General features: G+C 33.7%; 1 protein-coding gene across 4 annotated transcripts; it reads right to left on the bottom strand.

Annotated features, from left to right (window-relative positions):
* Positions 1-1,320: 1,320 nt before the first annotated feature.
* Positions 1,321-23,038, bottom strand: LOC110097701. Of its 4 annotated transcripts, none has more exons than XM_028695717.1 (5): positions 22,869-23,038; positions 13,913-14,043; positions 4,572-5,195; positions 1,500-1,583; positions 1,321-1,428 (listed from the first exon to the last, which is right to left on the bottom strand). In XM_028695717.1, exons 3-5 carry the CDS (start codon positions 5,158-5,160, stop codon positions 1,376-1,378), a joined length of 726 nt encoding a protein of 241 aa, XP_028551550.1. In that variant the 5' UTR covers positions 5,161-5,195; positions 13,913-14,043; positions 22,869-23,038; the 3' UTR covers positions 1,321-1,375. The 4 variants fall into 4 exon arrangements, with proteins under 4 accessions (XP_028551550.1, XP_028551551.1, XP_028551549.1 ...); XM_028695718.1 differs by having other exon boundaries at positions 4,572-5,175; XM_028695716.1 differs by lacking the exon at positions 13,913-14,043 and having other exon boundaries at positions 22,869-23,037.
* Positions 23,039-26,655: the final 3,617 nt, after the last annotated feature.

The following is a 26,655-nucleotide window of genomic DNA, read 5'->3' as shown; positions in this document are numbered from 1 at the left end:
TATCAACATTTTGAGTATAAATTTATATATTTATTATGTGTGAAGATCAAATTACTATGAATTTAATGAAAAATATATTAGAATTGAAATTTGAGTGATATTATTACAAATAAAAATAAAATTGAGTGATAAAAAAAAATTTCTTTATTTTTCTAATTAAAAAAATTAGTTATCATTTCTTACTAAAATGAGAGGGAAAATTATGATCCCAGATTTTGTTTCAAATTTTTCAATAAGATTAAATAGAAAATCATCAAAGAAAATATAGACTTTTAATATTTGTCATATAAATTTAACCAACTACTCAGTACTTTATAACCAAATATTAATTTCAATGAATTTAGCTTAAATACTATCACAAAAATTTGAATCGAGCTAAAGCAACGCATGAACACATTTTTAACAAACAAATTTGAGCTCAAACATCCTTCGTATCGACCCGATTCATTTGTAACCCTACTTTCGCGGTCCGCCTAAATATTGCAAGTCATCCCTCTCATTCTTATTGTATGAGCATTAAAATAGTGCTTCATACACTCAAATTTCGCTCACCACCACATCAGTCAATGCCATCTTTCAACCAAGAGGCTCTATATCTTAAAAATCGCGGAAAAAAAAAAAAAAACTCTTCAAAAAATGAAGAAAATAAAAATAATTTCTTAGAATAACATTAAAGTTTTCTGTTTTTAAAACAGCTTTTTAATAAAAAAAAATGGAAAGCAATAAAAAAGTAATGGTCAAAAGCTCTTTCAAACAAAACCAAAACCTTTATTATTCACAAAAACTACTAACCATATGCTATTTGCAAAACCTTCACTAATCTTAAAATTCACAACAAAATCAACCACTTTCATTCTCAACATTTTATCAAGTTCTCAATAAGTTGATAGTAGCACATACAAACATATCAATCTGTTAGTTTTTTTTTTTTAAAGAGTTCAGGGATTTGATTTCAGTGATATGCACAGAATTCTCTCCAAAAAAATATAAAACAACAAATACCTGTAAATCAAAGCAGCAAAAGCAAGCTTGAGATTGAGTTTTCAAACTTTAAAAGTTATATAAACAACAATATATATATATATATATATACTATTACTAACACTACTGCAAATAGACCCTTATATGTATATTGCTCATACAGGCAACAAAAAGAAAGGCAACAAGACCTTTTTGATGATCTGGTCACCTGCTTCAATGGTCTTCATATTGGAGAAAGCAATGGGCAATCTCATTAAGAAGATTTTCCCAAGAGATTGAGATCTTTGACGCGGTTCGACTGTAAAACTGCCATGAAAAGAAAGAGGGTTAGCTCCATGAATCATGGCACCTGCTTAAATGGTCTTCATATTGGAGAAAGCAATGGGCAATCTCATTAAGAAGATTTTCCCAAGAGATTGAGATCTTTGACGCGGTTCGACTGTAAAACTGCCATGAAAAGAAAGAGGGTTAGCTCCATGAATCATGGAAGTGAAAATATTGAAGTTAATTTGATTTACCTTCCTCAAGTGAGAGGTGAATTGCTCGCTTCTCCAGCTCAATAGCATGTTTGTTCAGCTCCTCGATCGAGAAATTTCGAAACCCTAGCATTGGCAAATGAATGTAGCAAGGTATTACTATTAAGTTCTGAAGTTGTGTATTGAGGAAAAAAAATAAAAGCAAAATAATCTTTGGACTATTTATGATGGGCCATTATAGAACTATATTATTGAAAGTGTCTAATTTTGTTCATTAGCATTCAAATATGAGCCAAAATAGTCTACCTGTAATAAGTGATAGAGATTTCAGCCATAGTTCATGCTATTTTCAGAACAGGTTAAAAATTAGGGTATTTTTGCAATATACTATTAGACTGGTCCAAATGGTACCAGCTCGCATGTAACAGAGACAGAGAAGTTCCGCCTCAAGCAAGTGTTGCTCAAACCGCAAAGTCCAAAAGCTCTGATTACAAAGGATTTAGGAGGGAAATTTGAAAGTAGGGGTTGTTTAGAGATTTCCTTTTGGATTGTGTGTATTAAGTAGTTTGTTTTCCTAGGGTTATGACATATTGAATTTGGCTAAAATTTGAAATCTCTCTTAGGTACTTGGGCTCTAGCCACCGGCTAGGGATTAAGAGAGCCGATCTTCCTCTCAAATTGAAGATCTATTGTATCTTGTCTGCTTTTGTTCATCTTTCATCAAATAAAATTTATTTCGTTGTTGTTCGTCTCCTTCTCAAAAATTGTTTAGAAGTGGCTGATTTTCTTGGATTTCAGCAAGGGTTTTCTAGGTTTATACAAGTGTTTTCTATCAAATTGATATTAGAGCAGATTCCTAGGCTGAAATAGAAGTCTTCCTCATTGAATTTTGCTGTGTTTCGTATCCAATTTTATTGTTTTTGCTGATTGGAGCCCATAATTCGCATCAAACTTGTTGTTTTTTGTTGTTGGAGCCTAAATACATGTTCCTATGGCAAGAAGAAAGGTAGAAGTATTGGAAGAGGAGATCAGACAATTGAAAACTGAAATTTCAGATCTTCACACCCAACTTTTAGATGTCAAAAGTCAAATTTCAGTCATCCACAAGAAGATGGACGGGAATTTTTCCAGCCTATGGGAGATGTTGAAGAAGTTGCTCGAGAGCCAATCCAAAGCGGCGTAGTCAAAGGCGAGGGAAGCCTTTGCCAACCCAGTAAGCTAGGAAAACTCTAATCCAATAAGGCAAAAGGAAGGTCAAAAGGTAGAGACTCAAAAGGGAAAAGAGAGAATACCTCCCGTAGAGCCTGTTCCTAAGGAGGAGTCGGGTAGAGGGTATTGGGAGAAGCGTAAGGAGGTAGAACATGAACAAAGAGGTGCTGAATTTGAGAGGAGAGGAGCGGGATTTGAAAGTGAAAGGGGTAATTATGACCGAAGGGGGCTGAAATTGAAAGGAGAGATTTATTATGATCCAAGTGATGCTGAATTTAGGAGAACGAGGGAATTTGATAAAAGGTTTGAGTATGAGCATAGAAAGGATGATTGGGACACTTGGGTGGAACCATCCTCTTGGGGAATGAGAAATTATGGAGGAAATAGGGGGAATGGAGGAGATCCACGGGTGAGGAAGCTAAAGATGCCTATTTTTTAGGGAGATGATGCTTATGGATGGATGTACAAGGTGGAAATATACTTTACCGTCTATAGGATGACAGAGGAGGAACTGACGGAAGTCGGGATGTGCTTAGAAGGGAAATCTTTAGCATGGCACTAGTGGAGGGAAACAAGGCGACCCATATGGACCTGGAGGAAGTTTAAGGATTGCTTGTTGGAACCTTTCTGAACCAGTAAGGAAGCAGACTTTTATGAGAAATTCTTTGCCTTAACGTGGGAGGGGATGGTGGTGGAATACCGTGAGCAGTTTGAGCACCTGGCTAGATGACTGGACTAGCTTCCGGAGACTATATTAGAGGAAAACTTTATGAAATGGCTCAAACTAGAGCTTCGAGCAGCAGTTGGAGTGATGAGGCCTCATAATTTGGGAGAGGCAATGGAGCTAGCCCAATTAAGTGAAGGATCAGATGCACCTAGAGAAAGAGGCTGGATGCAGTAGCTCAGGAGGTTCGTGCATGATGACAACCATCTTTTTGGCTCCCAAGGAGCTGACACCAGATACACTTCGGGAAACCCCAACGGAGAAGGCTATAGGTGGAAGACCTAGAGACAACTTCAGAAGTTCACATAAATGGAGTTACAGGAGAATAGGAAGAATGGGCTCTTTTTTAGATGTAAGGAGAGGTATACACTGGGGCACATATGCAAGGACCGAACCCTTCAGATTCTTACCATTTGTGATGACGAGGGAAAGGAGGAGGGTATCTTCTTTCCACCTTGAGGATAAGGTGGGTCTTTGGAAGGGGAGTATTGTTAAACTGGTCCATTGGATCGGTCCAGCCGGTCCATACAAGGCCGGCTCACATGTAACAGAGGCGGAGAAGTTACGCCTCTCGCTCTTCCAGCTCAAACCGCGGAGTCCAAAAGCTCTGATTAGGAAGGATTTATGAGGAGTTTATGAGGAAAATTTGAAAGTTTGGGCTGTTTAGAGATTTCCTTTTGGATTGTATGCATTAAGTAGTTTGTTTTCCTAGGATTAGAGCATCTTTAATTTGGCTGAAATTTAAGATCTCTCTTAGGTACATGGGATTGGGAGAGCCGGATCTTCCTCTCGAATTAAAAATCCATTGTATATTGCTTGCTTTTGTTTGTCTTTCAACAAATAATATTTATTTTGTTGCTGTTCATCTTCCTTCTCAAAAAATTTTTTGCAAGTGGCTGATTTTCTCAAATTTCAGCAAGCGATTTCTGTATTTATAAAAGTGTTTTCTATCATATACCTCTGCTATTTTCAGAATATGTTCTTAAAAAATAGGGTATGAAAATACTGAATTTTCCTTCACTTTAAATTGTGGGATTATTTTAGCTCATATTTGAGAAATCAAGGAATTAAATTAGATGCCATCAATAATTTGGGATTAAAATGACCCTCCCGTAATAATTTGGATCTTTTTCTCCTCATCAATTTGTGCTATGTAGTATAATTAAAGAGTGTGGACTTACTCTCTGCATAATTCTTTGAGCCTAACTTATCCAAGTACTGCAGACGATCCTGAAGGCGATTGAACCTCTCAGTCCAATAGTTAGTGATCTCTTTCTGAGATTCAAGAAGGCTTGGAGCTTCTTCAGCAGCCTTGTTCTGATCTTCTGGCTTCGTAGTCTGTTCCTGTTGTGTTTCAGTTTTCGACGACGCCTCAATGCTAAATTTCCTTAGCCCTGATGAGCAGGCTATCTCACCATTAGAAGTTGTATTCGTCTTTCCATGCTCAGTTTCAGGCTTTCTACGAACATAGACAAGATGACCAGTTGAACCATTAGTAGCTAGAGCTTGATTCCTAGCAGGTGGAGTTGATGAGCATTCTCCTTGTTGCCTCTTGTTACCAACTAAGTTGGCTGAATCTGAATTGTCTTGTACTTTTATAGGCTGCACAGAGCCTAATGGTGATTTCATGATGCCCCCTGATTCATTTGGCAATTCACTCAGAGACATTCTATTTATGGAGATGGGATAATGCATGTCCGAAGCAGTTGTGACATTTCTGGAACTAAAGAGTCTCTGATCAGTGAACTTGTCAGTTGTTTTTTGAACCATTGAGAGTGAAACCTCCTAGGAAAATAAAAAAAGTACTGAAGACAACCGACATTAATAAAAATTCCATAAAAGAAGAAAACTGCAAACTTGATTCTAACCATGAATATAAAAAAAAGAGAATTTATTATATAGAAGCATTCTAATGCCATGAATATTAAAAAAAGAGAATTTATTATTGACAAGCATCCTATCGATTTTTGATTTTCTATGAAATTTTGACATTGATCATTCAAATGGCTCTTTCATTATGAGTACTATTTCTAATTCAACCTTATTCTTTGATACAACTTATATCACAACCACGAGAAAGAGCTTGGAGTACCGAAGAGAGAAAAAACAATCTGACAGAGTATTAAATTTCTTTTATCAATATAAACTAATATAGAATTATTTGTTCATACATTTTCTATAACAATTTTTTCTAATATATTGAAAGAGCAATATAAAATAGGTTCGCTACTGCCTGTGGTGGAAAACACAGATTCACACCTAATTGATATACCCCTCATAGTCACAAAGTGGTGTGGGTCTTATTTCTACTATTATTTGAGGTGAAAGGCAAAATAATTAATGTGCGAGTTCAGTAGTATCTCCTATTAATATCATAAAAAGGTGAACTCTATCAGTTAATATGCACCTATATTAATCCCTATACCATATATAACATTTTACTTATATTTTTCTCACCATGAATTTACATTAATTCGTAATTTTTTTATTAACCCATTTCATTCTAATTTCACCAACTCGTTTCTAATATATATCTAAATATAAAAATTTTAAATAAAAATTTACCTTGATGAATATAAGAAAGATTCTATATTAGCTCGCCCACTCAAGCTTGGTCACCAGCTCTCCCTCAATCTCACTCTCACTTTCCCTTGACCACTTGTTTGTTCTCCATCTCACTCTCTCACTTTGACCACTCAACTCAGATTCTTGCCCTTGCTAAATTATTTGCTCACTTGGTTCCCCTTTGTCTTCTCTATTTAACAGCAAAATTGATAAAGAGTTGGTTCACTAGAATGTATAACGCATGAATATATATATATAATGGGATTTCATCTCGATGCTACGATAAGCTATGTATTTAGCAAGTAAGGCAGGCCAGAACATAACATGATAGGGTAACCTCCCACACCGGTATTTAGCAAGTGAGGCCAGAATCTCTCTCACATCCACACAAGACAGATGGAGTCAAAACTATATATATATATATATAGGCAATTGTATCATTTCAGATAGTGCACTTGCAATATTTCAGAGTTCAGAACTTCTCCAATATCATGCCATGAATTATGTAATTCAACAACAGCTTATTATGACTTTAACACCTGATTGTGATAATGCATGAAGTACTAGAATTGTCAATATCAAACCACCTTATATGCGTAAAAACCTACTCACTGAAGAGTTTACATTTCAATAACAACTTCAGAGGAATATCCAGAACAGTATTTCAAGACTTTTAAAGAATTATTATATAAATAAAAAATACCTCATTTGTTTAATATACACAAAAACCAACATAGAAAAGATCAACATGTGAAAATTCAACTTCCTATATCAACTTATTTAGAATAAAGCATACAATAACATACTAAAAGTTAAAATGTCATAAAATCCGAAAATAAAAATATACATAATATCTTCTTATAATAATGAATGATAATTATGAATAATATACTCACTAGAATTATATATCTTCTGAATATTTTCTTCATTATTATAATATTTCATTTATTTAATAGATAAATCACTAATTAAAATCATACCAGTTGCAAGAAGTATACACCAAGGCACATTGTTTTGACTATTATTTCATAAGCATTTTAAAAAAAAATACAAAAAATATACGGACTTATTGTTGATCATTGATTTAAAGATAAGTTGAAATCTTGCAACTATTTCTATTAAACTGATGTAAATAAATCTATTAAAATATGAATTATAAGCAACCTGAGTTATATACTTATATTTAATACAAAATCCTAACCAAATGTATGATATTTAAACAAATATCATAATATATCACCAAAACATCCAATAATTGTTTAAATTATCCATCAGTTTATGGCTAATAAGCACTTGATAATTTTAATTCATTTTCCATCTTTTTCAAAACTTTACAAAAAAAAAGACATAAATTTATGTATATTTATGACACAATAGTTTTATGTAAGCCTTGAAAAAATTTAATCACTTCTCAAAAATATAATTTGGCTATGAATGGTGCATTGATCATTTTATCACATGAAATAAAATAAGCCATTTTAGAGAAACAATCTATTATGACAAAGATAATCAAGTTTTGTAGAAGTTAATGAAAACAATAGTTTAAAGACCTTCCCAACATCTTCTTAAGACTTATGAGGTATATGTAAAGTTTGCATAGTTAGGTATATGTATATATATATATATTAGCTGTTTATCAAGTTTGTATTGTGAAATTCTTCAGGCTGCATTCCTTTTTAAACTTGTACACAAAAATCTATCAGTATCTATAACTATAATTTTATCCTAAACAAAATATCCTGCAATACAAGTAACATACAATTCTAACTTCTAAAACAATAAAATCCCTTGAAGACGATTCAGGAATGTAAAAAAAGTTCCCTAAAAAAGATATCCATCTTACATCATGAAATAATTATTAAGCATGGGCAATTTATTGTTTAAAATATTATATATTTCAGTGAAGCCCTTCCAGGGAGATCTATCGTTGATCAAAGTTGTACAGGATTGTTCCGGCTGGTCTCGACCGACCGGATGGTCCTGAAGCTGTCTGACATACCTTTTTTTATACTAAGTTAAGTGTTGCAGTGATGAGCAAGCTTAGGTGGATGAGTGGCTTTACCCTTAGAGATAGGATACGAAATAAGCATATACGTGAAAATGTTGGAGTAGCTCTAGTAGAAGATAAGATTAGAGAGAGTCGCCTTAGATGGTTTGGTCACATTAAATAGAGACCTTTCGATGACCCAGTTAGGAAAGTTGAGGTATTAGATTTGACTTATGTTAAGAAAGGTAGATGTAGACCTAAAAAGACGGGGTTAAAAATATTAGAAATAATCTTTCTTTATTAGATTTAAATGAGAATTTGACTTTTAATATGACACAATGGCAAAAAAGGATTCATGGAGCCGACCCATATAGTGGGACAAAGACTTGATGTTGTTGTTGTTGTTGTTGTAGTGAAGCCCTTACAGGTGGCATACTCTTTATTAATATGATCAAAGATGGTCACTTAGATTTTCATTATTTGCCAATAACTCTACTCAATGCATCAAGAAGCATATTCTTAACCCCGCATAGCATTTCAATACAATAAAGTATCCTTGCAAGTTTTCTACCTATTTAACAGGAATCAGTCCTAATTTCTTTTATGAATTCAAATATTTTTGTGCTTGATAATTAGAACATGGAATAAACTATTTAGAACAAGGTAATGTCTCTCGTATCAAAATGCTTGGATTACCACATAAAATTCTATCATAGTTTGAATATTTTTGCTCAACCTCATCCAATTTCCCAATAAAATAGTAGTGAGCATCAACATCTTTTAAAAATCTACTGCAGGCCGAAAAGAGCATTTAAATCAGTGAATGTGATGAAATGTCATTTCATTTTTTATGTCAATCCTTAATCGAGAGGTAAACCCAGAAACTGTTATTTTGAGATCTTTAATGATTTATAATGCAATAATAACTACTAAAAATTATTCAAATATTCAGTGATAGCTTTATTTTCTTGTTCTAGAGGATTTACTTCATCAAGAAGTGAATCATAATATGATAATGACAACAAAATTTTTTTAAAAGTTCTTTCTTATTACCCCAAATAATTACTGGTTTTCTACTCATTAATGAAATTGAAACTTGATTTCTTCTCAAATTTAAATGATAATTATAATGGTACTCTAACTTCTTCCATGATGATAACGATGCTAATGACAACAAATTATTATTAGTTGTATTCTTCGATTTCTTTCAATAAATGGTTATCACTGTATTTTATTAGTTTTGCACGTTAATGATCAACTCCATACAAGATGATGACTGCAAGAGATCTCAAAATCTTGTTATTGTCAAATTAAATTCCTGCTACAATAAAACCAAATTTCTATGGTGCTTTCTGTTACTGCGTTAGGGCGTCATGCCACCTCGCTTCCACTAGCTCCAAATCTTTCCTTGCTATTCATTCCACCTATGCTATTAATTGCTCCATAAGTATTTCTATAATGTGATGCTTCCCTTATGGTCGCTCCAACTCCTCGAATTTTTATCAATGTAGAATCTCCCTCGACTTGTGCTCCATGTTCATTCGCAAAGGTTGTATGTGAATAAAGATGATAGTCTTCAACCTATCTGCTCTCATTTCCTCACAAATTTTAGCACACAAATTTTAGCGAAGTCTTTTGCAAACTCATAAGAAGTTATCATCATTCTATCAAGGTAACCAACACTAATTTTTTTTCTGACAAAGAGTTCTCTAAGTTAACATCTCCTTTTTCTTTCTCCCTTGTTGGCAAGTTTCTTGGGGCCACCCCATTATGGAGATTATTCACAGATTCTCGCCTGATTTTAGTTTGATTGGAGATTACACCGCTGGGCTGTTTAAGTTATTTTTTATCAAGTTATTCTTAGAAGTTGATTATTCAAGAATCGTCAAGGAGATCATATAATGTGGAAGGATTCTCGATGTGTACTTAAGGGGGGGTCACCTCATTTCAGCAGTTCCAAGAACCTCCAATTACTCCGGTATGGGTTGCTTTTCCATGACTTCAGATTCACAACTTAAACTAATCTACTATGTATTACTTAGCTCAATTTTTGGTCGGCTACTCCAGGTGGATGTTGCTATTACTAAACTAACCAGGCCCTCAATGGCTGGGATTCTAATTGAAATGAACACCACTAACCCTTTGGAAAATAAGATTTTGTTTGGTTCCACTGCTCATGACTGCTGGCAGAAATAGAATTTGAAATCATAACTTCATATTATTCTTCTTGCAAATTTTTCAACCACAACTTCTCAGATTGGTTCAAGGAACATTCAGAACTGTGGAGATCACATGCAAAAAGGATAGAAGAAAGTATTCAACTGATAAAAACCAATCTGTTAACTTAATGACGGCACTTCCAACTACTTCTGATATGGTTTGTACACACAACTTTGAATCATCTTTAGGTCATGTCTTGGAATCAATGTCTTCTTCCATGGCTGTTAGCCCAATGATAATTATTGGCACCGCAACTACTCACATGATTATTGATCCAGCTCTTGCAAAGATTTTTTTTTTTCTCCTGATGATCATCCTATTATTGGGAATATTGGTGATTCAAACTCTCAATTTGTTAGCTTTAAGGTTAGCATTTCTAGCACAAAAGAGCTAGTAGACAAAATGTTCCAAATTCTTTATGCTATGAGGAGCAGAAATGGCAAGAAAATACATAATGGCGGCAGAGTTGGTTCTTCTAGCTCAAGCTTTATTACTGTATAGTTGCCCTTGATGGGTGTTTTTTTTTTTCAACTAGCATTTTTTTTATTGAATATTAATATTTTTTATCTTTTCTTTAAAAAAAAAATTAAAAATAGTATGATGGAGACATATAGGCTTGGCTTGCTTACATGCAATGGATAGATGAAAGTCCTTCAAAGGTGTAAATGGTACAAAAAGAGAAAAGGACCAAAATGGCCCCTCGACTCCTTAAAACGGGGCCTATATAATCCTCTCGTTAACTTTTAACGGCAAATTTGGATCTGCCGAACGCACCGCGGGGGTATAATTGGTAAAAAAAGCATAAACTTTTCATTCTACACAGCAATGAATCGTTTGAAGCCTCCAGTAGTGTCGAACCCCTGCCAGATATGACTCCCACATCTCGCAGCGGAGCAAGCATCAACAACAGCTTCAACCCAACATCCAGCAGTGCATGTCGAACGCAGTTCAAAGTCCCATGCACTCATCGACTACCACTCTCACAGTCCAACTACAATCCAAAGCCCTAATGAGCCATTGATCAAGTGCTTAGCGTCGATCGTGTCAAACACCGAGCCCTGTGATCTAGAGAGCTTCATTCGATCAGGATACCACCATTGCCACAAAAATTTAATAGAGCAAAGAGGGAAAGGCCATCGGAGATGCGAAGAACTATCAATGAAGAAGCATCACATTCACACCCAAAAAAGTTAGGGAGGGCAAATGTGAAGTTTTACTATCATAAATGTAGACAACGTGGATGCAACAACAAAATAAGTGATAAGAGAAAACATATTGAGGAGGGACATGGAGTGGTTTAGGAAGTTGTTCAACCATTGATTGAGATAGTGAATCATATCATCCCATCAATTTTATTAACATTGATAATAATTTTCATTTAAAAATGTTGTTTTCTAAACTAGCCTTTAGAGTTGTTGGAGTGTCAACTATAAATTGAACCTGCTTTGGAAATTCTCACTCAGGGATCTTCCAATACAAAACTTTTAGTATGTTGAATTTTTTTTTCATGATTGACTTTTTCTTTTGCTATGTAGATCTAATCATTTTTTTTTCTTTTCCGTAGGTTTACACCCCCAAAGGAAAAAAATCTCATTGAATGAAACTTTTGAAGCACAGGATTTATCCAAATTTTATCATTGGTTCATTTACATGCCTTCTTTGCTTTTAACAATGGGGGATCAAGAAGCCTTTAATGAATGGAATCTAACATTCAATAGTTAATACCATATGCTTCTTGAAATGTATTTTTGCTTTTGTTTGTGAATTTTTTCTTTTGTATGCTTCTTTAATCTAAAATAATGGATTAATCTAGTTAAGCATTGAGAGAATTTTTAACTACCAAAAGTTTTTTTTTTCCAATTCCGTGTAACTATCTTTGCATAGCTGCTCCAAAATTGAAAATTTGAGCAATCGAGCATCATTGATTTATTAAACTTTCTGATTATTTTTTATCCAAGATGATCTACATATTATATCTATTGATTTAGAGAAATCATATGCAAATAGATGTTAATTTCAACTAAGTAACATATATTTTTACCAATCATATTTTATAAAATAAGACTAAAATTTTTTAAATTAGTAAAATAAAATTACTAATAATTTTTTTATTAAAGAAGAGTTTAATTAATTTTTTTACAAAAATTATAATCCCCAAAAAATTACATTTATTAAGTATTTTAATTAAAAATGATTAAATTGCTCTCATACTTGACACCATCAACTCTACCATTAAATAGCAGGACCAAAAAGGTCCCATTTGGAGGAGTTGAGGGACTGGTCCCTCAAAAAAGTTGGGGACCATTTTGATCCCTCACAAAAAGTTGAGGGATCATTTTAACCCTTTTCTCGGTACAAATAGAAAGCCAATACTAATTGTTTTAAATTCAGCTTGAGGTTCATGGTTCATTAATTTATTAGAAAATCAACACTTAGCACAAATAAGAAAAAGAATAAAACAAAGCAAATGAGGCATATGGAAGTCTGTGAGCCAAAAGAATCGCTATAATATAATGTTTTGTGAAGGCTAGGAATAGCTCCCCGATTATAAAACTGCAACATCCAATGTTGGTGTGGGTCAAGTGGCATTGGAATGCCATAGATATGTGATAACATTACGGTGCACCTTTTCCATCAACTTGAACTTCCGGATTGAAGTGGAGATGAGTTTTTCCTAACATTCTCGCCTCATGGCAAAGGGAAGCCTGGCCAATAGTAGTGCTACCGCCATTTTATAGGCTTATATAAATGGAGAGAATACAAAGATTTGAAAATTTTAAGTGCCCCACATGCAAGAAAACAAAATGACACAAAATAAATCAAAGATGTCAAATATCTCAAATTATTCTCACATTCCATAAATATCAAATGTAATATCGATCAAATATTATAGTAAAATGGGGATTATATCACAAATTTAGATGAAGCATGATTGACAAAATAATTCTCCACCCATCCTATCATTCTCCTACTTAGAGATTAATTTTTTATGTGCAACCCTAAGAGAGAATCAACTCTGTGCGACAACTCCTTTGTATTAAACTGAGGGTTGGCTTTGCAATACCTTGGTTTGTTAGTGCAAAACATGCCATCCTTTACCAAATACTTGTTGTTCCTGTGCTCCTTGATACTAAAATGTTTTCTACACTTCAAATTTTTCTCTCTTAAAAGCTCCCACTAGAAAAAAGTTTTGTCTACGACTTTTTCAAAACTAACAATAGATTTCGTAATAGCTCCATCATTTTGATGTTTGATGCCATATACTTAAGACAATATTCCACAAGCTATCATCAAATTACTAAATCAAGCACATAAGCAGCATTGCACTTTGAAACATATAAAGTTAACCAATTTTATTTGTCATCAAGTAAATCAATGCCCCCTTATAGACCTTAAGATTTAATAGCATTAGCATCCCCAAAAAACATATGTCCTACAAAGTTGAGAATACTTTAGGCTACTAAAATCTTTCTCATATCTGAGAAAAACTTAAATCCATCTAACAAAATAGTAATGCCGCCCAATGTCCTCAATAGAACTGTGTTAGAGCCCCCAGTCTTACACATAGCTTTGTCCCTCGTGTAAACACGATCACCAAAACTTGGCTCATAGAAAGAAAGCATCCTCAAATAAGAACACATATGAGTCAAACAAGCTGAGTCCAAAACCCACTACTTTTACATCTATTGACATTAGTCAAAAATAGAGCACCACTAATATCACAACAAAAAAATATGGAATAGTACTTACATAAGCTAATTTTTTCCTTTTTTTGGTTATCTTCTTCAAGGCAAATCAATTTCTCTTTATTTGCTTTTCTTCCTTTAAAAGAAGCAAGTGCTCTCCTTAAGTTTGTCCAAAGATTTAAATCTTCTTCAAACCTACAATAAACCTTCAACTAGTTTATGGTCTGCCTTGAGCTTAGCAATCACCATCTTCAAAAAAATGAATTTTTGATATCCATTAAGCTTACTTTGTCATATTCATATAGATTGGTATCCAAAAGCAGTTGTCAAAAGGAGATAAATAATACAATAATAAAAATCTTTGATCAACATCATCAACAATCACATCAATAATTTACAGATATTGAATAATAGTTAAAATAATCAAGATGTGATTTGATTGGCATGTCTTTCTGTATGCAAAGAAAATACATTTTTTCTTATGGTATAATTCGTTGGAGAGACTTTTGAGTTTTGACCAAGCATAAAGACTCCAACGTAAGTCACAAACTTTCAACAGTTATTTCCCCCAAGACCTCCATTGAAACCTCATTCATCAAACATAAATGAATTGTCGGGAGAACTTATTATACACTTATACTATGTCCTACATATCGTCACATGAATCTTTATGATTTCTTTCACCAAACTTTGTTAGGCAAGATCTCCGAGCATCTTGTTCCAACAAAACTTAAGGCATTTCGAACCACGGAGCATTACGATCTCCAACTTTACAGCCATGGCTCCGTTTTTCATGTAGATCTCAAAGCTAACCAATGCTAGTTTTTGAGTAGAGATGCACACCCAAGCAATAATAAATAACCATGCTGAGAGAATAATAAAGCCTACAATGAGAAAACGCCAAAAAATTACAACCACAACAAGCCGTTCTCCTATTATGTGGGGGCTGGTACAAAATCATTTTTCTCCATTATGTCCTATTAAGAGCCAAATTCTCATTTAAATCTAATAAAAATATCATTTTAATATTTATAACCAAGTCCTTTTAGATCTACATCTATCTTTTTTATTATAGATTAGATCTAATACATCTAATCTCCTAACAGGGTCATCAGAATACCGACATTACCGACATTACGTGACCAAGCCGTCTACGATGACTCTCTCTAGTCTAAAGCATCAAAAAATTAACACAAGAAAAATTGTGGTTCAATGAACTCTAGTTACATCCACAGCTACACAAAAAGGTTAATTCACATAATTATAAAGACATTGTGGCCTATCCACGGACCCCTTTCTCTTTTTTTGGGTCGTCGATGAGAGTTTTAACATTTAAGTTCCGAGATAAAATTTTCAAAAGGCAGATTGGGTTTTAGATAATACACTGCCTAGAGATTTTGCCCTCATTTTACAAGGACTTTATGATCTAAGTTCAGGTTTCCTATAGGCACAAGCCCCTATAGTTAATTACCCCTCCCAATAACAAAAGAGAACTTTCGAATAAGGCTAGTGGTAAAACATATACGTAAAGGTACATAGTAACTAATGTATAGTAGCAGCGTGATTTGGTATCTGAAATTTAATATTTAAAATTAAAAATTATCCATCTTGCACTTAAAGTGGATGGTAGGGAGTATGATGATGAACCAAGATCCCATGGTTCTGTTGTCACAGGTCATCATGATCCCTGATCTACTTAGCTAGAAAAGGTAGTCGAACAACCTAACAGAATGATCCATGTCGGCAGTCGTGGGTTGCTTCGTCCAATGGCACCTTGTAGACCTTAGGTGAATATTTGTTTAAGAGAACAAGTCTGATTCACCTTAGCTAACAGAGGACATTGTGCCCTATCGATTACATACTATTGATTCATATCTCAAGTATTTGAGTCATTAAGGAATATATGGGCTCTGACCATGACAGTAATTTAGTGGTCCCATTTGGTAGCAAAATCATCCTGTTCAGAGGATTCCAGTCATAATCATTTACCTGTTGTGTCATTTGGCGGCGAAACCACCAATTGTAGGACACATGTCACGTCCTTATTGGTAAGATACTATTTAAGAATGAATCCAAGTGATATTTTTTACCAGACATTAGCTCTTTCTGAGCTGAAGTAATTTTCAAATTTGTCCACTTCGACAAATTATTGTAAAAGATGGATGGATTTTGCTTTAAGTATTTAATGATTTATTTCAATTTTAAATATCTTAACTTTGAGGTAATTTTTAGAATTTTAGATTTTCATGTGCATTTGAAAATTTGAGAGGCATTTTTAAGTATTTATAGTCCCCTCCGATTGAGATTTTCTATCCGGGTACTTATGGGCACTTTTTCATTTTATTAGTTGATTCTTGTTGACTCTATTAGCCTAATGACATAGGATCGGATTTTTTGTATGCTTTAGGCATTTATTAGTGAGTTTTCTTGTTATAGATCTTAAACGTCTAATATGAATGTAAAAAATAAATATCCCGGTCAGCACTACGACCATATATTTGCTTAAAAACTCGAGCCGTGTTGACTCCTACCTATTTATTCATGTAGAAAGATCAGACTCGAACATAAGTTCATTTATTGACCCACGCAGCATCCTCAGATGTCATGTGTATTATGTCCATGTTCATAGGGAATATCTCACCCTTACAATATATCTACCACTGTTCCTTAGAGGCAAGCTGATATGTTTATTTGCAGATTGATGCTAATGAGCTGCATTCGTTATCGATTTCCTTATACATGTTAATCAGCAAATTGCTACGTTTGCTTCATGTTAACATTCAGTGCACATAAGGATTAGCATGCTTATCCTCATGTTAATTGGAGCCAACCATATGGATGTCACTACATTCATTGCACATTGACTATTTAATCTTTGCTTGCCAACAAGCAATGTTTGGAGCTAAGTGGTATTGAGTATGCGCAAACTTTATTTACTTTGAATTCATAAAATTCATGACGTCATTATGCTCACTACGCGTCAAATCCCTCTACTTGTAGGGGGGCAGTTGTATTTGCTTGCATAGTTGATGCGAGTATTACATGTCCACTGCTATCATACGCAGGTAATTTACAATATTATTCAGGGGCTTGTTACATATATTTGCAATCATATTATACATTCAATTCAATTCCATTATTTGTTGAGTTCAATGTGCTTGTGTATTTGTTGGCGAGTATCGACTGTTGAAAGACTGCACTTCAACCTAAAATTGATATTTCTTCGATGGATTAGTACATTCTTCAAGAATTCCTTCTTTGTGGTGTTTGCAAGTTACTTTCTCTTACTTGCAGATTAGTAGGTTGAAGGTCACAAGTCGCTTTAAATTTTTTATTATTCATCGTTCGTCCTCGCTTGCATGATTAATTTTTTTATTTTATAAAATCACATGTTGTATATTAGATATTAGGTTATGTTCCCTATAATTATGAGTTCAGCTCAAGTCCCCTACATTTCTTGGTTTAAGCCGAGTTTTCTGTGTTTTGTACAAGCCCCCCCCCCCCCCCCCCCCAACTCGTGTTCGGATATGGCGTGGGGGTGACAGGTTGGGCACTGAGGTCAGAAGGATTGTGTTTGTTTGGAGAAGCAGTGAGGGAGGAGGCGGAATCTAGAGCTTGCAAGGAGCACCAATGGGTTGCTTTGGAGGAACAATTATTACGTCCTCTGACCTGACGTAGAGGTACGTTCGGCGCCAATAACATGTCGCCACATGCTCTTACTCTTTTACCGTGCGGCCCGACGACTTGACCCGAGCGGAACCCGGGAATGCTACGTTCGCAATTTTCTCGGTATTGCTCGGTGCGTATTGCTTTGCAAAAACGAGAAATACCCTCTGTGAAGACCAAAACTATACAAATACCGAGTTGTACCGAGTTTTTCTACAACTCGTACAACTCGGTATTTGCTCCGGATTTGCTCGCGTATTGCTACGGATTTGCTCGGTATTGCTACGGATTGCTCGATATTGCTATGGATTTGCTCGGTATTACTAGAAAAAACTCGGTACAACTCGGTACAACTCAGTATTTGCTCAGGATTTGCTCGGTATTGCTAAGGATTTGCTCGGTATTGCTAGAAAAACTCGGTACAACTCGGTACAACTCAGTATTTGCTCAGGATTGCTCGGTATTGCTAGGGATTTGCTCGGTATTGCTAGTATTTGCTCGGTATTGCTAGAAAAACTAGGTACAACTCGGTATTTGCTAGATATTTGAAATATATCCAAAAGGTGATGGGATGTGTTTCGGCTCGTCAAGGAATTAAAAAAACGCACGCGCTAGAACCCAAAAACAGCGGGTCGGGTCGGCGACTTTTCTTCGTGCTACGTGGCGCTAAAACGTTGGTGGGTGGAGAGCAAGTGAGGGAGGAGGCGGAATAGAGGCTTGCAAGGAGCACCAATGGGTTGCTATGAAGGGAGTTTTGCGATTAGTGCGCCGAAGAGGAGAGGAATTGAATCCTTTGTTTCAACGTGTTCTTAATAGCGAGAGCAGGACTCGAACAAGGCAAGAGTTGTGGGATTTACGGGAGGAGACATGAACTGATCAGCTGCCAGTGTCGACGGAATTTTCGGGATATCTTCTATAGAACCAAGGTAATTAATTAAACTGATTTTCTGATTTTTTTTTTATTTTGATTTGATTTTTTATTAATCATTAAAATAATAATAATATTATTATTATATTATTATTATTATAGCAATGAATTAGATGTTCGAACGTCTTGGAATTCACACATTTATCTTTCAACTTGCTTGAGTTGTTTTTCAAAATCAGCGCATTTTGTCTCAGGATACACGTCGATTTCCTCGTGTGATTCTCTTTGGGCAAAATTGCAGTTGATTTTGGGTATTGTCGACATTTCGAATGCAAAGGCAAAGTCTGTTTGCAATCGAATGTCGTTTGGGCAGCAACGCACATCATTTTCGAGTGTTGGTCACCGACTTTGACCATTTTCGTCCAATTTCATCTGCGAGGTGTTCCGTCTTAGGCTAATTCGACTTCTTATCGCAATGGTGCGGTCTGTTTGGCAATTGAAGGTCGTTTGACCCTTCAAGTGATGCATCATACGTCAATTTCACCTCGTTTCGTGTGTTTTTGCGTATAGAGGTTAATAGCGCTGAGTGTAACAACCCGAAGATATGAAAAGTATTTTAAAATAAAAAAAGAAAATATAAACTTTTGTTTCCCTATTGAAAGCCACATGTAATAGTAATGATAATGATATAACGATACAATGAATACAAATGAAATGATAAAAACACCACATTAAAGTCGGATGTCCTCCTTAACTGAATCATATACTTATGCATATATAAATTGATAGCATTGATAGATAGATTCGTAATGTGTGTATAGATAGCATATGAATTGATACATGTACCGATTGCATATGTTGTGCATATGATGTATAATAGACGAGATGGATAAGACTAATGACATTGACACATGTATGCTTATGATTCATCTACAGACTCATGTATAATTTTAACACCTATGTGTTACTCTTTACCATACTGATTTACAAATCACTGTCATTGATTTACTATTTATTAATTCATTGTTATTATCCTACTTTCATTGTACTATCACTGAGCACATGAACCCTATTACTGAGCACATATATAATATATAAGATATTGATTAGATATTGATATATAATAACTAAACTTCATATATATACTTCTATATGAATTCACTATATCGAAATGATTTTCGACTGTTTTATAGATACTTTGGTTTTTTTCTGACTTACTGATCACCAACACATTTATATTCTTGCACCTGTATTGATTTATAGATTTAAGTGTAATGATTCATGCTTTTATTATTGATCGTATTGAATTGTACTAGTGATAACTAATCATTGATGATATTGAATGTTGTTGATTATATTGACTGAGATGAGCATGCAAATTGATTCTTGAGTTTTGCATTAGAAACTTTAATGATGTTTAGGATTTATGTTGGATTTTGTAAGTTGATTATATGGATTTTAATTATTTCAGGTTAAGGAATGGGTCAGGACTGTATGGAGTAAGAATGATTGAGATCTTTAGGTTCTTTTTTATTTTGTTCTATATTTTTTTTTATCCTTTTGTATTCATGAGCATGAGATAAATTATGGATTGTAAGTGATCTCCTAACAATTGTAAATGTAATTTTGGTGAATGAATAGTAAAATATTTTGATGTATATGATTTTAGTTGTCTCCGCTTGATTGATTTATACTAATGAATTCATAGAAACGCTGGTTAATTATTTAAACGATTAAAATAAATCATTCTTCCAAATTTGATCATGGGGCATGACAATAAGAACATAAGAGTCCCTCCCTCTATATATCTCACGAAAGCTTTGCTAATCATGACTAAGTTCAGGGAACAACGACCTACCAAACCTCTTCATAAGTCCTCAATCTACCAACAAACATAACTTAAAATTAGCCTGCATCACCATTAACCACTCCCTACCGTCCATCGTCGACAACCAACAGTAGTCACCAAATGATGCTAAGAGTTCATCCATCAACACAAACAATGATCTGTCAATTCTTAGCCGCTTTTAGGAACCCAAAAGCAAGTTGTGTTTTCTCCTCTTTCCTGTGGCAAGTACCAACTTCCATAGTTATCTTAGTTAGCTTTTGACGTCGGATTACATAGCCCTTACCTAAGGATCCTTTTATAAGTGAAAAAATGCATAGAATTGAAAACTTTAGTGCATGTTTGGCATCACTTTTCTATTTTTTTAACAACAGCCAGATAATTCCCTTAATTCAACAGTCCTCCCTCCCCAAGGTCTCAAAGCAAACCCAATAATTTCCCACTTAAGCTTGTGCATAATGGAGATTGTTGTTCTTTTTATGGATTTATAGCTTTATAGAGCATGCATGATATTAACTTGCATAAAGAAGGAAAGCCAAAAATGTGGGTTCGTAGGTTTAGCACTAGCTAGACTATTCCCTTAATACAATAGCCCTACCCAAGAATTTAATGCCAACCCAACCATGTTAAACATTGTCTATATGACAGTGGATGCAACTTCAAGCACCCATCAAGATGCTGCAAACTATAATTTATGGCATTAATTCATTATTCCAAAGGCAATTTATCAAGTGGACACTGAGTAAAGAAGTCATATTTAGTACTTAAAGCTTACATAGCTACCCCAATAAAATACTAAGGCAATAGATTCGCATCCATATCTATGGTTCTAGCATCTGAAAAAACTATAAAATGGAGCTTTCTTACAAGGAATTATCTTTAAGATAAGTTTGGATTAAAAATATCAACATGTGAAGTGTGAAATCTAATTTCCTTAATATCTTGGATAAGATTTGATCTTGATTTTTGAAGAATGATGATCGCTAACTTAGATTCATTCACACTTAATTATTTCAATATAAATGCTACATAACTCAATTCACACTTCATTTTCCAAGATGGTGACTACATAAGCCATATTTAATTTTCCAAGATGGTGGCTACCAAACAATATAAATTAAGAGATTGTTGCATTGTATTGATACATCCCACAATCATAATAAAATAAAAAAATGAGAGAAGAGAAAGAGATGAAGGGCGAGAAGAAAAAGTTCTCGCAATAGATAAACGAAAAGAGAGTGATAAGCATTATCAACCTCTTATTCTCCGAGTTTAGCCATCATCTTCATAACAGGCGATTGTATTCCATCTTAATTGTAAACACAAAGTGGTATATTTGTCAATATTCATATGAAGTATAATATCTCTTCATATACCTCTATAAAAGTTTAGTGGAGTATTTCATCTTTGTGGAGCCGTGGATGCAGGTGAATATCATCAAACCGCAAAAAATTATATATCTTAAGTTTGAGATCTTTTTGTGTGCTTGTTATCTCATCTTCATTTAAGTTTGCTCAAATTTTTATAACTTCCCTAACTCCACATTAGTAAATGCTTGAGAAATATCAAATTTAAAGAACAAAAGGAGTTATGACTGGTATTTATATCCAAAATTAAACAAATAGACTACCGTAAACATCATAAAATGTGTATATTTCATAAGCTAAGCTCCCAACAGTTTTCATATCAGATCAATAGTATGCTGGATACTCCTAAAAAACTTTGAGTCTTGGGAAAACATGATAATAGCAGAAAATTCTATAGAGGAATGTCAATTTTCATGCCATTGATTGCCATTTTAAGTTAGACTCATGAAAAGCACACTTTGTCGGATTTTATAGGGCATGACAGACATCAATTACAAGATAAATTTACATTCTAAATTTACATTCACTTATCAGTTCCACATTGAACAAATTAAATAAACTACAACGGGACTATCAACAAATTCTACTACTAGCATTAGAAACCAAGGCGGCTTATGAATTGCTCTACGCCAATCCTCTTGACTCCGAAGGCAATACGAGGAAAAAAACATCAAAACATACAAGAGGCTTAACAAAATTTAAATACATTTGATGAATTAGCTAATGACACTTTCAAAAATCTAACATTGCCTGCCTTTTTAAAATCACCACCATTTTATCTCAAAATACTAAGAGAGAGAGAGAGAGAGAGAGAGAGAGAGAGAGAGAGAAGCAGCTTTTATTCAATGACAAGCAAATATATTATGGCCGCTAATAGAAGCATGAGACCTATTGATTAAATCGGCACTTAATTTCTCGCACCCTTTTATCGAGCAGGCCCCAACAATCCCTTACAGCAGGTAAATCATACCTTAAAATTACCATACTAATCGCATTACAGGCCAAACCAAAATTTATAATTCAAACAAATATGTAAATTTACGCCGTGTACAAGGAACAGAACACATCAATCCGAACTATTCCAGCACCGCCTACAAGCAACGCAATCCAACACCAAAAAACCAGACAACTTAAAACTTTCCACTCCGAAGCACCTTAAGAAACAAAAAAGAAGATAACTTGAGAATCCATAATCCGCCCGATAAGGGAATTTGACCAGATACTCAGAAACAAGCAGAAAATTAGAAAACAAGTGAAGAAAAGAGAGGATTACCATTGCCCTAAGACATTGCGAACGTTCGCCGGCAAGGAGCGAGCAAGCGGAGGAGAGAAACGTAGTATCAAAAATAACAGGAGAAGCTTCGTTCCAACGGATTGAAAAGGAAACCCTCAACTCCTCCCGCACACCTCTATTGGTTCCTTCTGCTCATTAGCTGAGCTGAATTCTGTATATATCATTTCGTAAATAAATGGGACGTTGGCGATGCAGGCCGCGGGGGACACTTTTGCAATTATGGCAATTGTATGTGCTTTTTTGAAATGAATGAATCCATATAGAAAAATCAGGACAAATAAGCATTTAGGCTCTAATAGTCTATTTAGAAGGTAATATTTATTTTTTTTAATTAGTTATATTTGAGAAAAAATCATTAAATTAGAAGGGAATTGCTAATTTTAATATTACACTAATTTATAATTATATTAAAAAAATAATTATGTAGTAATTTCTAATAATATTCAATAAAATAATGAAATCTAATCAAATTTATCACATTATGCTTCTCAATTCTCTTTTATAATTCATATTTAGAGCTTCAATTTATCAATATGGCTTTGCCTTCCATGATGAGTAAATATTGGAAGAATGTTTTTTTGTGTAATAAGAAGAGAGATTGGAAGAGAGCTTAAGGGTGGAAAGTGCTTCTTATATTGTTTTTTTTTTTAAATAAAATACAATATCTTTTAGTATTTTTCATTCAAAAAGATCACATCACATATTCATCTACAACCTAGAAACATGAGCTATGAAGAACAAAAGCATTCATTATTATAACTTAGACTCTGAGCTATGTCAGGAGCTCTATTTTCACATCCATTGTGTTTATAGCTAAGTGATCCATCATGTTCAATAAATTGATTAAAATAGTTCTATAATTAGTACGGTATGCAATTATTATCACATTTGAGCTTAAGATTTGAAGGACTACTTATATGACACTTACATGTAGATCTTCACCAACTACTAATTGTAGATTTTACACTACATGATCACAAAAATGAACGTTATCATTAACATGTTTAGTTAAAAACAAAATTGAATTATGAGGTGTCAACTAGATAGCATAGCCATGAAATCTAAATTGAGAGATCACCTAGCAAGGCTCCAGTTCCAAGGCTCGAGTTTAAGACCCTACTTTAGCCAAATAGATTTGAGAGGCTAGTAGAGGAGAATAAATGTATTTTTTGAGAGGATGCAACACTTAGATAGATGATTATGTATGGTAGATAATAAAGTTTTAAAACAAGTTATACTGAGAAGTTTATTATTTCAAATATATTGTCAGAATTCATAAGATGCATTAAGATTTAAAGACCCGCTTCTTGTGGCCAAGATCAAAGAAACATTTAGATGAGTTCATGAGCAAGTGCATTATGTAGGCTCTAGCTAGACCAAGGTTCTTGTGTTTAATATGTAGGCTCATCTTTATACATCATTTTGCAACTCATGTTCTAATGTCATGTATTTTATATAACCATTGCAAGTGCAATAAATGAAAATTTTAGAATGTAAAAATCAATAAGTTACTATAAAAAATTATGATATAAATAACATTTGCCAAATATCATGGTTTGATAACTTATAAAGATGCATTGAAAGTTGTAATATGCTTACTTATAAGCATAAACTTATCCCATGATTCCAACTTTACTAAGGCACATTTGGAATATGATTGATAATTTAATTGTTTATTTATGGTGTAACATTCCTATAAAAATTCCATAACATACATGTGCCCTATTTTTGGAATAAAAAATCAAATAAGTATATTTATCTTTCCCTTTCAGATTTATTCACTCCTAATATCTTCTTTGGATTTGAAAAACTATTATATCAACAACCTTTATTCAAATAAAAATCACCTCTTCTCTTGGTCAATATGATGTCACCTAAAAAATTACTTAAGTTTAGATCTTCAAAATACTTCTTATAATAGCCTGAATTTTGATTCAATCAAATAAATTTTTTTATGGAGTCAATATAAGTCTAAAGCGCAAACCATCTTTGTCAAAGCATAGATATTATAGTATTTTAATTATAATATTTAAAAAAAAAATACACTTATATATATATATATATTTCTATTATTTTTAAAAATTTAAATATATTTATAAGAATTTTTATGCTAAAAATTGATTAAATTATATAGTTATTTTATTATTTGACATTTAAAAATAATGTTTTAGTTCAATTAAAATTTCATAATATTATTTTGCATGATCTCTGGTTATTTGATTAATTTCTAAAATAGAATTTTTTGCTTGGTGGGGTTTTTTGTTGCTTACCATTAAAAGAACAATTATATTTTAATTTATGTTATGCATTGAAAAATTAATGTGGATATGTGATTGAGTAACAGCTGGTTGTTATTATTGCTGAATATTGTGATAGTAATATGTATGAAAAATAAGTAAAGACTAGTTTTTACTAATGTTGGCTAGGGATTAATTGATTTGTACAATATGATGGGCTAACAAGATTTCCTTTACATATTATGATTGGGTGTTATCTTTTATTGATTCACATGATATAATGATTAGGAGTTAGCAAAAAGTGACAGCTCTATTTATTGAGCCAACAAGCTACTGATACTGACACTGATATTAAAAAATATCATTGTAGCTATGACTTTTACTTATTTAATATGATTATTTGAATGCATGCTATTGAATCACTGCCACTATACGACTTTACTGTTATTGACACCATGATGCTAGTGTTATTACTATTCTACTGTTATTGATACGTTAATCACGTGATATATATTGAGCATGTGTTTTGGACACTAACACAGAGTTGGCATTGATATAATATTTCTGAGCATGTGATATACTGATACAATTATTTTCATATAATTTTACTACATTGACATGATTTCGATAATCTTTATTCATATTTTAATTTTCTGATTTATATGATTTCTCTATTGATTGCAATATTGATATGATGATTACTTTAGTGATTTCAAAAATATATTGGTTTACTGATTTCTCTATTATATTATCCAATAATAATGTGCATACTACTGTTATTATTTGGCTACTGACATGCATATTAGTTCTCTACTGTGTGTTGAGGTCAATAATAAGATTTGATTTCTAGGTGGTTATTTAGTTCATTATATGTAATTAAATAATTTCAATTCATGGCTAGCGAGCAACAGTATGAGATTAACTAGGATCCTTCATATTTGGGTTTCTTTTCTTGTTATTTTAATTATTTTAGTTATTCTTTTGTACTAAGGATAAAATAGTTGTGATATGATCATATAAATCATGAGTAGTGTATATGATTTTTGTGAATGAATACATATGAGTCGAACCCGGAACTGACCCGGCACTGTTCGGGCTCGACCCGTTTTTAAAAACGGGTAAGATTTCCAGACTCGAACCCGACCCGATTCGGATCCGAGTCAACCCCACCTGATTCAGGTCCGGGTTAACCCCACCCGACACAAATGACCCGAAGTTAACCTAAAATTGCTAATTTTCTGGTCAATATTCAATTTTCAAGTCAAAATATGGTTAAAAACGGGTCAATCTTGAATTTCAGGTCAAATATGAGTTTTCATGTCATTTTCGGGTTGCTGGGTCAACCCGAACCCGACCCAATTTTTAAAACGCGTTGATTTGTTCAACCCCCCGACCCGTTTCGGGTTCGGGTTGACCCGAACATGGATTTTTTCTGGTCGGATTTCAAGTCGTGTCAAAAATTGACACCCCTAATCACAGCCTCAAATAAAACTGACTTAACACATTATACATTTGTTGAATCTACGCTA

Source organism: Dendrobium catenatum, unplaced genomic scaffold (assembly GCF_001605985.2).
Source record: "Dendrobium catenatum unplaced genomic scaffold, ASM160598v2 fragScaff_scaffold_669, whole genome shotgun sequence".
Taxonomy (NCBI): domain Eukaryota; kingdom Viridiplantae; phylum Streptophyta; class Magnoliopsida; order Asparagales; family Orchidaceae; genus Dendrobium; species Dendrobium catenatum.
The sequence above is the reverse complement of the archived record's forward strand: the minus strand, read 5'-3'. Positions and strand labels throughout refer to the sequence as shown.

Excerpts from the sequence above, each read along its gene's own strand:
- LOC110097701 (XM_020824233.2), bottom strand. Across the intron at positions 1,584-4,571 it reads CTCAAAGAATTATGCAGAGA|GGTTTCGAAATTTCTCGATC; the intron begins GTAAGTCCACAC and ends TGCCAATGCTAG. Across the intron at positions 1,429-1,499 it reads TCACCTCTCACTTGAGGAAG|TTTTACAGTCGAACCGCGTC; the intron begins GTAAATCAAATT and ends TTTTCATGGCAG.